Source organism: Macaca thibetana, chromosome 6, assembly GCF_024542745.1.
Source record: "Macaca thibetana thibetana isolate TM-01 chromosome 6, ASM2454274v1, whole genome shotgun sequence".
NCBI lineage: Eukaryota > Metazoa > Chordata > Mammalia > Primates > Cercopithecidae > Macaca > Macaca thibetana.
In genome coordinates this window covers 85,879,747-85,893,421 of record NC_065583.1, presented here as the reverse complement: position 1 = coordinate 85,893,421, position 13,675 = coordinate 85,879,747, and the positions used below count along the sequence as shown (strand labels likewise).

The window sequence follows — 13,675 nt, the reverse complement described above, 5'->3', positions numbered from 1 at the left end:
GTCTTTTCTATTTTTTTCCTACTGGCAGTCACATTGGAGTGGTGGGGGCGGGTGGTACAATCTCAGTCAAGAGGTCCTCTCTCGTGTGGGTGCTGGGATAACATTGGCCGTATACAATGATCAAGCAAAGCGACCTTCTGTCCTGCTGTGTTCTACACGTAAATAGAGAACGGATGAGGTTCTCAGAGCCCAGGGGTCCGCGGCTTCCGCGAGGGTAGCGTCGGGGGGCACTGCAGAGATCGGAAGAGTATCCGCCGGGAATGGGAGGGAAGACGCGGAGAAGGTGGAGAATAGGAATCATGTGTGTTCCTCGAGTGTACAACCCACATTTGAGTGACAAATGACGAGGACAATCGACAAAAACAACTAAGCGCAAAGCCGCCCGAATCCATCTCCCTCTCTGTGCGTGTGCCTTTTCAACTAACTTTGGGAACTCGTAGACCTAGCGTCGCTCGCCGCGCCGCCTCGCCTCCACTTTGGTTTCCCGCGTCCTGCCCGCCCTCTTCGGTGCCTCCTCTTCGTCCGGGGCAAGGATGGAGGATCTCTTTAGCCCCTCAATTCTGCCGCCGGCGCCCAACCTCTCCGTGCCCATTTTGCTTGGCTGGGGTCTCAACCTGACCTTGGGGCAGGGAGCCCCAGCCTCTGGGCCGCCCAGCCGCCGCATCCGCCTGGTGTTCCTGGGGGTCATCCTGGTGGTGGCGGTGGCAGGCAACACTACAGTGCTGTGCCGCCTGTGCGGCGGCGGCGGCGGGCCCTGGGCGGGCCCCAAGCGTCGCAAGATGGACTTCCTACTGGTGCAGCTGGCCCTGGCGGACCTGTACGCGTGCGGGGGCACGGCGCTGTCGCAGCTGGCCTGGGAACTGCTGGGCGAGCCCCGCGCGGCCACGGGCGACCTGGCGTGCCGCTTCCTGCAGCTGCTGCAGGCATCCGGGCGGGGTGCCTCGGCCCACCTCGTGGTGCTCATCGCCCTCGAGCGCCAGCGCGCAGTGCGTCGTCCGCAGGGCCGGCCGCTGCCCGCGCGTGCCCTCGCCGCCCTGGGCTGGCTGCTGGCGCTGCTGCTGGCGCTGCCCCCGGCCTTCGTGGTGCGCGGGGACTCCCCCTCGCCGCTGCCGCCGCCGCCGCCGCCGCCGCCGCCACCGTCCTCGCAGCCCGGAGCGCCCCCGGCGGCCGGCGCCTGGCCGGGGCATCGTCGCTGCCGCGGGATCTTCGCGCCCCTGCCGCGCTGGCACCTGCAGGTCTACGCGTTCTACGAGGCCGTCGCAGGCTTCGCCGCGCCTGTCACGGTCCTGGGCGTAGCTTGCGGCCACCTACTCTCCGTCTGGTGGCGGCGCCGGCCGCAGGCCCCTGCGGCTGCAGCGCCCTGGTCGGCGAGTCCAGGCCGAGCCCCTGCACCCAGCTTGCTGCCCCGTGCCAAGGTGCAGAGCCTGAAGATGAGCCTGCTGCTGGCGCTGCTGTTCGTGGGCTGCGAGCTGCCCTACTTTGCCGCCCGGCTGGCGGCCGCGTGGTCGTCCGGGCCCGGGGGAGACTGGGAGGGAGAGGGCCTGTCGGCTGCGCTGCGCGTCGTGGGGATGGCCAACAGCGCTCTCAATCCCTTCGTCTACCTCTTCTTCCAGGCTGGCGAGTGCCGGCTGTGGCGACGGCTGCGGAGGCGCCTGGGCTCTCTCTGCTGCGCGCCGCAGGGAGGCGGGGAGGACGAGGAGGGGCCCAGGGGCCACCAAGCGCTCTACCGCCAACGCTGGCCCCACCCTCATTATCACCATGCTCGGCGGGAACCGCTGGACGAGGGCGGCTTGCGCCCACCCCCTCCGCGCCCCAGACCCCTGCCCTGCTCCTGCGAAAGCGCCTTCTAGGTGCCCGGTGGTCAGAGACGGGTCATCTGTCGCTGAGGCGCAACCTCCAGGGAACTCGAGGCCTGCCAGGGTCTGTCCAGATCACAAGGGGCAGGAGAGTCTGTGAGAGAGTGACACTGAAGTTGTCCCCTTCCTCCACTCTCCTATTCCGTTCTCATGTTTACATTTCCCTACGCTCTTCCAGTTTCTCTTCTTCCCTACAGTTCCTCTCATATCTCCCCATTTGGAGACAGCGAGACACTGGGAAGTTGTAAAAATAAAAAGTTATTTTTGCAGTTTTCTTTCACGCATTTATAGTGCTCTGGATAAGACCATTTATTTTTGCTAAATTACCCAACTTTCAGTATTTGCTGTGTTATCATCTGTATTTACTTATTTTGAATCGTGCTTAAATCAAATGTACCTTCGGCACCTGCACGTTTGCCTTTTCTTTCCAGGACGAAAATCCCCACATTGCTCTCCCTGGGGAGGCTGAGAATTATACCAGTGCTGTCAGAAATGTAATCATGCTGTCATTTTAGAGCCACAGAGTATTTGTAAAATAAAAACCTTCCCAACGGAGCAATTGGGACTTTTTTTTTTTTTTTAACATGGTAATGTGTTTTCTCAGAAGAAAATCACTGTGGCCTTTATTTCCAGTCAAGTTTCCACTTCAACAGAAGCTGAGGGTGTAGGAAGGAAACATAAAAGCTTGACTTTGTGTCTTTCAAATATACTTGGTTTCTGTTGGAAATCGTCCCTGTGCCCCCAGCAGCCTCTAAAGGTATAATGCTGTGCCCGGATGTAGGCTCTCCATACAAAGTCCCCAGCAAACCAGAGAAAGGAAGCTTCAAGGTGGTGCATATGGGTGGGGCTCAATGTCCCAGATGGAGCCTCAAAGAGATTTGCAACTAGGAAGGAAGTCTAAACCTCAGAATGCTGCATGCATATATAAAATTCCCTTGTTAAAAAAAATGAATTCAATGCCTATTGGTGTGAATAGCTGAGAACAAGGTCAAAGAGTGGATTTGATCAGTAACCTCTTCCTCTCAACTGTTCTTGATTCTAGACAGAAGTGGCATCACTTATGAACAATATATCCATGTGTTTATCAGTGACTTTTATATGAGGATCTAAAGCTTTCCATTACAATGTTTCTTGTTCATGCACAAATGCAGGCCTAAGATGCAGAAAGGAGAAATGATTGTTTAAAGCTCTTTGTAGCGCCAATGCTCTCTGAGGGCTGTTTTGTTCACTAATATATTCCAAGTGCTTAAACAATGCTTGACATGTAGTAGGCTATCAGTATATATTTGTTGAATAATTCATCATACGAGTTAGAGATAGAACAGATAAAAGACATACGAAAGAAAATCTTTACAGGCCGGGCGCGGTGGCTCAAGCCTGTAATCCCAGCACTTTGGGAGGCCGAGATGGGCGGATCACGAGGTCAGGAGATCGAGACCATCCTGGCTAACACGGTGAAACCCCGTCTCTACTAAGAAATACAAAAAATAGCCGGGCGAGGTGGCAGCGCCTGTAGTCCCAGCTACTCGGGAGGCTGAGGCCGGAGAATGGCGTGAACCCGGGAGGCGGAGCTTGCAGTGAGCTGAGATCCGGCCACTGCACTCCAGCCTGGGCTACAGAGCGAGACTCCGTCTCAAAAAAAAAAAAAAAAAAAGAAAATCTTTACTAAGCTTGGTTTACCTTCCTCCAAAATTTTGACAACATATGTTACAGAGTTGTAGCTTTTCCTTCCTCTCTTTGCTCCTCCTTACCCTGTTGAGGATGCAGTGGTCTGCAAAATACCAGGAATAAATCAGCCAAAGAGAAGATACAGTTGTTTTCATGAACCCAAGTCTAGATTATAGCATTATTTATTCATTAATAAACATTTATTACCTGCTTATTTTGTACCAGTTAATAAGCCAAGCATTGGAGATGCTGAGATGAATAAGGCACATTTTTCCCTCAAAAACGTTATAGTCAAATGTAGGAAACGATCTGACAATTACACAACAGTGTCACCTGTGTTGTAACAGGGGCATCCAGTCAGGGTGCCGGAAGCACTGAAAAGGAGAATCTGACAATCTTGGGGGACTATGAGGGGACATTAGGAAAGACACGCCAAAAGAAGCTCTTGAAGGCTGGTTTGAGGGTGACACTTCAAGTCAGGAAACATGTTCTAGGCAATGGGAATAGCACTGCAAAGCATAGGGGAGACAGAATATAGCATAGTCAAGTAATGACAATAGCTTTAGGGTGCCTTTGGGGCCTGACCTAATGAGATATGTGGTCAGAGAAATTCAGCCTGGACCCAGTGAAGACAGGTCTGTGTGCCAAGCCAAGAAAGCAAAAAGTAGCCTTTGAAGAATTTAATCAGTTATAATTTGACCAAATTTGAATTTTAGAAAGGTCATCTCAATGATAGCATGAAGGATCACCAAATGGAACGGTAGAGGGGAAATCTTAGATGCAGAAATCGAGGCAGAATCTCAGAGTCTTCAAAATACGATTCCTAATGTTGGACCACTTCGAATGCTCTCAACGGAGATAAAAATTTAAAGCAGCTGAGACACGTTTTCTGTTTTCTGCAGTTAAGACTACCCTAACAGAAAAGCTGACTCAACTGGCTTCAACTTATTATTTCACATGACAAGAAGTCTGGTGGTAGGGCTGTGCCAGCGTTGGTTAAGTAAGTAGCTCAACTTCATAATCAAGGGCTGTGATGGTTAATTTTATGTGTCAACTTGACTGGGTTAAGGGATGCTCAGATAGCTGGTAAAACATCATTTCTGGATGTGCCTGTGAGGGTGTTTCCAGAAGTAATTAACATTCAAATCAGAAGACTGAGTGAAGATCAATCCTCACCAGGGGCGGCAAGCATCTGTTGAGGGCCCACCCAAATAGAATGAAAAGACAGAGGAAAGGTGAATCCTCTCTCTCTCCTTGGGCTGCGACACCCATCTTCTCTTGTCCTTGGCAGTTCACTCCTGTTCTTTGGCCTTCAAACTCCAGGATTTATACCAGCAGCACAAACCTCCACAGCCCCCATTCTCAGGCCTTCAGACTCAGACTAAACTTTACCACCAGCTTTCCTGGTTCTCCAGTTTGCAGACAGTATATGGTAGGACCTCTCAGCCTTCATGGTCACATGAGCCAATTCCCGTAATACATCTTCTCTTATATATCTATATGAATGCTATTGGTTCTGTTTTTCTGGAGCAGCCTCACTCATACAAGGGCTCAGATCCTTTTCCTCTTTCCAATATGCCGTCTTGAGTGGTGGACTTGACACTCAGGCCAGTTCCCCTTGAGGTCACAAAATGGCTGCTGCAATTCCAAGCATCACATTCAAAAGTAGCAATGTCCAGAAGAAGAAAGATTTCTCTTTTTTGTACCCTTTATAGAAATGAAACAACATGTCTCAGAAGTCCCCAATAGACTCTCCTAAATTACTTATTTGCCAGAACTATATCACATGTCCATATTTAGACCTATCATTGCAAGAGAAATGGAGCCACCATGATTGGCTTGAACATGGAACTGAACATATGAATTGCATGGAGGGAGGGATGAAAAAACTGAGGCTCTACAGTAAAGAAAGAAGAGGAAATGCCAGTTAAAAAGGCAAGACTAAAACTTTTAAACTATTGCAAAAGTGTTATCTAGATTGGTTTTTACAATACAACAGGTATTCAGCTGATTGTTACCTAGAAATTTTGAGAATTCTTCATCTGGGTTGGAAATATAGAATACCAACTCAAGAAGTTAATTTGAAATCCCATTAAACTGATGTTTTCCTAGATTTTGTAGATTTAGTCAAGCCTAATTTATATAGAAATTCTTCTCTTCTATAAATAAGGAACTTCCTCTAATTTTAGCCAAATCTGAAACTTGAATATATAACTAGATGACTTGGTTCCCATCCCTGGCCGCATTTGTAGGTTAGGAAATTTGAGACATTTTCCCTCAGGATGGCCATCCTATTGGTGTTAACCCTAATCTGCATTTCTACAGGCAACACAGAGATTCAGTTCTGTCCTAGTCAAGGAGGTCCCTGAAGGTTATTCAGATTTAGATTCTTGCTAGAGTAGAACATACTATTCACATCACACAGCAAAGGCAAATACACAGGTTGACCCCGAAATTTCCCTCCTTTCTAGGTTATCACTCAAATAGGAAATGACTAGAAGAGAAACCAGATCTACATACTTGCAGTTTGGAAGAAATCAAAGTTGCCCTATAAAATAGAAATAAACCATCCCTCTATTCTGTACATTTTTTGGAGTTAGATTTTAACCAAACTACTGCACACAGGACTTCAGGGAACACTTTTCATATAGATGAAGATGTGAACATTACCAGCAGAGTTGAACAATGTGGTGGTCCTGATTTTATAGAACTTGAAAGACTAAATGCAAAGAATTCTACATCTTAAAAAAAACCTCAGTAACATAAGGCCAAAATAAGTAAATATGATTTATGATGTAATTTGAAATGGAAAGAATGCAGAAAACACCCAGGAGTAATAAACCACACTAGTGATTAGTTATAAACAATATACAAAAAATAGAATAGTCTGGCTCATTTGTGGAAGACAGATTTAAAGCATTTTTTTCCTAAGGTATGTCCTAAGAAACACAGAAGATGTTAGAAAATTTGAGGAGTTTCCCTCTGTTCCTAAAAATGTTCTAACTTGATCAAAGGGAAAATATTATAATAAAAATGAATGGTCTTCTTAAATTAAAATATATTTTGCTGAGTTGGGAGGCAATATAATATAGTGAAAAGAGTAGAATATTCAGAATCTAAAGACCTGAACTTGACTTTCATCTGTACAGTTAGTAGCTGGGGGACTTCTGGTGGTTTGCTGAATATTTTTGAGTCTTGGTTTTCTCAACAAGAAAATGGGAGCTAATACTATGTCCTTCATAGGATAATGTGTGTAAAATAATTGATTGGGTGGAGGTGAGGGGAATCTAAGTTTGTTTCTTCAGATTCCCTCAATACATGATAGCTAATGTTATCTTCTAACACTGGGCTATGAGGGATAAAAATCCAGTTGAATAATATTACATGAAGGAAAGCAATAGATCTTGGAGAATTGTCATGGAAAATTAATGCAGCAACAGTGGTACTTAAAAGTACGGAGTTGGGCCTTACAGAGGAGTAGTGGGCATTGTTCATTGCCTTCCTAGCATTTATTTCTCCTTTTCTGACAGTTCTCAGATTCTTATTACAATGTCTATACCTTTTATAAACAGTCAGCACTTTGAGAAAACCCCAGTGCTCTCCAACTCCAAGACTGTGACTTGATTAGTCTATGCCATTGGAGTAATTTCTCATCCCTCTCACCACCGTATCTTGCTCAGGAATGGTCATGGGATACAATGAGAGGGAGAGAAGTTTTTCAGGGAATCTAGGAAGGAACCTCTTAACTCTTCTGGGAAAGCCATAGAAGTTAGCATGTTCAATGTCTCTCCACACTAAAGGTAAATGAGGGAGCATGTAACCCTAATGGCTGCTGGCAGCCACTTCTCACCAAGAGGGAAGCCAGCCACAAGATGAAGTCAACATCATGGATATGGCAAAGTGGAGAGATGAAAAGAACTTAGGACCTTAATGAACTCACTGTGGTGACAAGACCAAATGCCAGAGGCCTGGCTATTGGATGTCATTGGAAATAAGCCAATACAATTTCTTATTGCCTAAAACAGTTGAGTTGAATTTTTTGTTATTTGTAGCACCAAGCAATCTCTAACTGAAGTAGAAGTTTGGCAAGAAAAAGAGAGTCCCATTTTAGCCTATTGCATAATGGCTTATGTTCTTTATCAAAAAATAGGAATATTCCAAGTGTACTTTTATTTAGTCCATCAACCAGTATGTACTGAGGCACTACATTGGACATACTATATAGTGAGTTTTTTCTCACTATATAGTACCAAGGGGGGATGGCTTTAAACCATTCATGAAAACTCCACCCCCATGATCCATTGGGCACAATGGGGCAAATCAGAGAAGATCACAGTTACAACTCTCACATTTTAAAAACTATGTATTCTACAAAGAACCATAATTTTTATGGTAAGCACTTTGTTGAGAAACCTCAATCTACAATTATCATTATTTTTATTTTTAGAGACAGGGTCTCACTGCCACTCAGACTGGAGTGTGGTGGGGCAATCACAGCACACTTCAGTCTTGAACTCCTGGGCTCAAGCAATGCTTCAACCTCAGCCTCCTGAGTACCTTGCAAGTGTGAGCCACTGTGCCTGGCTTCAACCTACAATTATTAAGGTTACAGAATATTATTTGCAAACTCTTTCTATTGCTAAATTTGTTAATTAACTCATTCAATTATTTGATATTTATAAAGGATCCATTCTATGCAAAGCACTATATGAGCTTTATTACATACATAGATATATATCACTTATCACAGATACATGTTTCATTTAAAATAGCTTTTGAGTGAAAACTTAGGACCAATATTGTTATTATGCTGCCCTTTTCCATGGATAGATTGGAAAGTGACAATAATAAAATGTGATGGGGTAGTGTATTAGTTCATTCTCATACCACTGTAAAGAAATACCTGAAGCTTGGTAATTTACAAAATAAAAGAGGTTTAATTGGCTCACAGTTCTGCAGGCTGTACAGTGAGCACAGTGGCTTTGCTCCTGGGGAGACCTCAGGAAACTTACAATCATGGAAGAAGGCAAAGGAGAAGCAGGCCCATCTTACATGACTGGAGCACGAGCAAGAGAAAGAGTGGGGGAGGTGCTGCACACTTTTAAACAACCAGATCTCATGAGAACTCATTCACTATACAGAACCAATGGGGGATGGTACTAAACCATTCATGAGAACCCTGCCCCCATGGTCCAATAACCTCCCAGCAGTCCCCACCTCCAACACTGGGAAATATAATTCAACTTGAGATCTGTGGTGGGAACACAGATCCAAACCATATCATTCCACTTCTGGCCCCTCCAAATCTTATGTCCTTCTTACATTGCAAAATATAATCATGCCTTCCCAATAGTCCCCCAAAGTCTTGACGCATTCAAGCATTAACTCAAAAGTCCAAAGTCTCATCTGAGATAAAGCAAGTTCCTTCTGCCTATGAGCCTATAAAATCAAAAACAAGTTAATTACTAGCAAGATACAATAGTGGTAAAAGCACTGCGTAAATATTTCCCTTCCAAAAGGGAGAAATCAGCCAAAAGAAAGGGACTACAAGCCCTTGCAAGTCCAAAACCCAGCAGGGCTGTCATTACATCTTAAAGCTCCAAAATAATCTCCTTTGATTGACTCCATGTCCCACATCCAGAAGCACATTTGATGCCAGGAGTGGGCTCCCAAGGTCTTGGGCAGCTCTGGCCCTATGGCTTTTCAGGATTCAGCCCCTGCAGCTGTTCTTAAGGGCTGGCATTGAGTGTCTGTGGCTTTTCTGGGCACAGGGTACAAGCAGTCAGTGGCTCTACTATCCTGGGGTCTGGAGGATGGTGGCCTTCTTCTCACAGCATTAGCAGTGCCCCACTGGGGACTGTGTGGAGGCTCCAACCCCACATTTTCCCTCTGCACTTCATTAGTAGAGGTTCTCAATGAGGGCTTTGTCCTTGCAGCTTTTCCATACATTGTCTAAAATCTAGGCAGAGGCTCCCAAGCCTCAACTCTTGCATTCTGTGCACTTACAGGGTTAATACCATGTGGAGGCCACCAAGGCTTACAGTTTGCACCCTCTGAAGCAGCAGCCTGAGCTGTATCTGGGCCCCTTTTAGCCATGGCTAGAGCTGGAGCAGCTGGGATGCAGGGAGGAGAGTCTTTAGGCTGTGCAGAGTAGGGGGGCCCTGAATCTGGCCCAGGAATTCATTCAGTCCTCCTAGGCCTCTGGGCCTGTGATGGGAAGGGCTGCCACAAGATCTGAAATGCCTTTGAGGCCTTTTCCTCATAGTCTTGGCTATCAGCACTTGCCTTCCTTTTAGTTATGCAAATTTCTGCAGCCTGCTTGAATTCCTCCCCTGAAAATGGGCTTTTCTTTTCTGTCACATGGCCAGGCTACACATTTTCCAAACTTTTACACTCTGCTTCCCTTTTAAATATAAGTTTCAGTTTCAGGTCATTTATTTGCTCATACATATGAGCATAGTTTGTTAAAAGCAGCAAGGTCACATTTCTAAGTTGCTTAGAACTTTCTTCCGCTAGATATCTTAAATCATTACTCTCAAGTTAAAAGTTTCACTGTTCTGTAGGGAAAGGATACAATGCCTCCAAGTTCTTTGCTAAAGTATAACAAAAGTGGCCTTTGCTCCAGTTCCCAATAGGTTCCTCATTTCCATCTGAGACCCCTTCAGCCTGGACTTCATTGTCCATATTACTATCAGAATTTTCGTCACAGTAATGCTTATTTAAAAAGTAATTCCTGACCATCTCTTCTCACCTTGAGACTGTAAGCAGTTTTTACTGCAGGTTTCAAATATGGTAGACAGGCCTGAGGGACTGGCAAGGGGCAATCTCCCAGAGCTTATTTGCATAAGGGACCTTCAGGTCAAAATTTCCTCCTAAGGGAAGAGAAAATAGAGACAGGTAATACGAGGACCCAAGGTTGGAGAAGTGAGTGAGTCTAAATCAGTTCTATGTCTGTTGGTCAAATTGGGCCCATCCAGATCCACCATGGTATCTTCCTTGAGTGTTTTAGTAAAATATCTACAGAACCCCAAGACAACAGTATTAGAGACACACAAGCCAGCCACAGATACATGTTACTCCACCTGAGTTTATCAAGCTATTTTTTGGAGGAATTTAAAGGAAAGCTAGTATTCCCCAAGTGGTGAATTTGGGCTGGAATGGCTAAGTAGATGCTTTAATAAATTTTTGTTTTTGTTTTTGTTTTTGCAACTAGACTTATAGGGCTGAGGAAACACGGATTAGCTAAAATTTACATTGTAAAATACAAAAAGCAGGATACTTTCTCCTATAAACAGCTGCAAAATTCCATGAAGATTACGTTGGTAATTATAATAATAATGAAAGAACATTATTTTTCCCCCCATAGTGGTCATATTAATTACAGTTCTTAATTCTATGATTTCATCTCTTTTAAATGTTTTTACTATTATCATCACTATTATTTGGCTATTTGAAGAATCAGTGCTTTTTTTTTTAAGTCACAAAAAATACTGACTGATACATTCAAATTTTGTTCTGAAATTGAAAATTTCAAATTTAGTGACTTTTTTTCTAAATAAAGAAATAGAGATGGAGTTTCTCATGTTGCCCAGGCTAGTCTGGGACTCCTGAGCTCAAAGGATCTGCCTGCCTCAGCTTCCCAAAGTGCTGGGATTACAGGCATGAGCCACCACACCTGGCCTGTCACCAACTCATGCACCATCATGCCTGGCTAATTTTCCGATTTTTTAATAGAGACAGTCTTGCTATGTTGTATAAGCTGGTCTTGAACTACTGGTTCAAATGATCCTACCACCTCAACTCCCAAAGTGCTGGAATTACAGGCATAAGCCTAGCCCAAATTTAATGACTCTCTAAGGGGAAAATAGAAGAGAGTTTTCTATCTCTTCCTAATATATCTCAGGGCTTTTTAGTTGTCATGAACAAAAATCCAGTCAACCTGACTTAAACCAAAAGGAAATTTATAGGTTCTTGAAATCAAAAGGTCCAATAACACAAAATAGCTTCAGGCAGAGCTGGATCCAGGTGCAGAAAAATATGTCATCAGGAATCCGTCTCTCCCCATCTCTTAGGTCTCCTTTGCTCTTGGTTGGCTTAATTCTTAGACAGTCTACCTCCCTAGTGATGAAGGGACTTCCAACAACACATACAACCAGATTAATGAAACCAATAGAAAGGAAGTGCCTTGTTTCACATAATTTCAGCAAAATATCTAGAATTGACTGCACTGAATTGGGTGCATGGTCAGATCTGCGTTATGTGAACCTCTTTTTATAAGAAAGGGTGGGGGCAGGGGTGTATATGTGGCCCACCTAGACTACGTAGAAGTGTTGCCCAAGAGGAATTCCCTAAAAAAAACTTTACCAGAAAAAGAGAAAGTGAATGACAGCAGAGTCAACTATACATCCCCAAATCTCCACTGAAGGAAATCAAATGATACACATTTATAAATGCTATGGATTCAGATTAAAATTATAAATAATAATTTTATTAACCTTATTCTGTGTACTTTGCATCAATTATGCCTGCAAATTTTTCTTTACATCTCTTCCTGAAAGTGCTCTGAGTGATCTATTATTTCCTGTAGTTTTTTAAGCACAGAGTATACAGATGATTAAAACTTTAGGGCCGGGCATGGTGGCTCATGCCTGTAATCTCAGCACTTTGGGAGGCTGAGGAGGGTGGATCACCTGAGGTCAGGAGTTCAAGACCAGCCTGACCAACATGGAGAAACCCAGTCTCTACTAAAAATATAAAAATTAGCCGGGTATGGTGTGCACCTGTACTCCCAGCTACTTGGGAGACTGAGGCAGGAGAAATGCTTGAACCGAGGAGGTGGAGGTTGCAGTGAGCCAAGATCATGCCATTGCACTCCAGCCTAGGGACAGAGTGAGGCTCCATCTCAAAAACAAGAACAAAAACAAAACAAAAAACAAACAAACAAAACTTTAGCCTGGATCATCATCCTTGAGGTTATACTAAGAGAAACATTTCGGGTTAATGCCTACTAGACATTCAGGAATCATTGAGCAAGCTTTGACCTTCATCTTTCTGGTCAATGAAGTCACACCACTATGCCAAGAGCATTAGACCTGCTCTTTCTGAGTTATTGAGATGGGCTTTTAGAGCGCATTTTGAATTTTCAAGAAGATTTTTATTTTTCACTTAGCATTTATCATTATTGTATATTTTTAAATATAGCTACTAAGAACTTGTCCTAGTCCCAGAGTGTACTCTAAGAAGCAGAAGATGCTTCAGTATTAATGTTATTGTAAGGGGTAAAAAAGAGTTTCAGAGTTAAATGTTTGGAACACTAGGTTAAATATGCTTCTTTAACTTCTTATTATAAAGCTACAGAAAAGCTAAGAGTAACACAAAAGAACACCCACATATTAACCACTAAAGTTCAGCATTGTTAACATTTTGCCATCTTCATTTATATATATGTATATAGTTGTTGTTGGTGGTGAATAACTTGAAAATCAGTTGCAGACTCATGATAACATTACACTTTGCCTCCAAATACTTGAGCATGCATCTCCTAAGACATTCTTACATAACCACAGAAGCATTATAACACTTAAGAAAATTAACAATTTTCCATAATACCATGTAATACCCAGTCCATGTTCAAATTTTCCCTTTTTTTCTGAATACTACTTGTATAGATAATTTTTTCTTTTGAAATAAAATCTAGAGTTCACACATTGCATTTGATTGTTATGTCTGTCTAGTGCCTTTTATTTTAAAACAGTCTTCCTGAACTTTTTAAAAAGAGTACTGTGTTTTTTATGAGACCAAGCGAGTTGTCTTGTATTAATAGAATATTCCACATTCTGGATTTTTCTGAATGTTTTCCCATGACATCTTCTCATTTATTCTTCCCTTCCCAACCAGGTTTCTTTACAGCAGAACCTCTCAGAGTCTTTAAAGGTCAATGGGCAAAACTACTCTCTAAATGAACACCTTCTAGCAGCCTCGGCTATCTTCACAATAACCTTCCACGCTCAATGAAGCACACACGTGCCAGAAACACCAGCCCTAGCAGAGTGTCAGATGGAAACACACATGCCTTACCCCTTGAGTCTCACGTGAAAGGACTTCCATTGGACTCCCGCTCCTGGACACTCTCCTCTGTTGGGATTAGAGGA

General features: G+C 44.0%; 1 protein-coding gene across 1 annotated transcript; it reads left to right on the top strand.

Moving 5' to 3' along the window:
* The first annotated feature begins 343 nt into the window (after nucleotides 1-343).
* GPR150 (G protein-coupled receptor 150) lies at nucleotides 344-2,411 on the top strand. Its single transcript, XM_050794307.1, has one exon. The coding sequence runs from the start codon at nucleotides 534-536 to the stop codon at nucleotides 1,848-1,850; it is 1,317 nt and encodes a 438-aa protein (XP_050650264.1). The 5' UTR covers nucleotides 344-533; the 3' UTR covers nucleotides 1,851-2,411.
* Nucleotides 2,412-13,675: the final 11,264 nt, after the last annotated feature.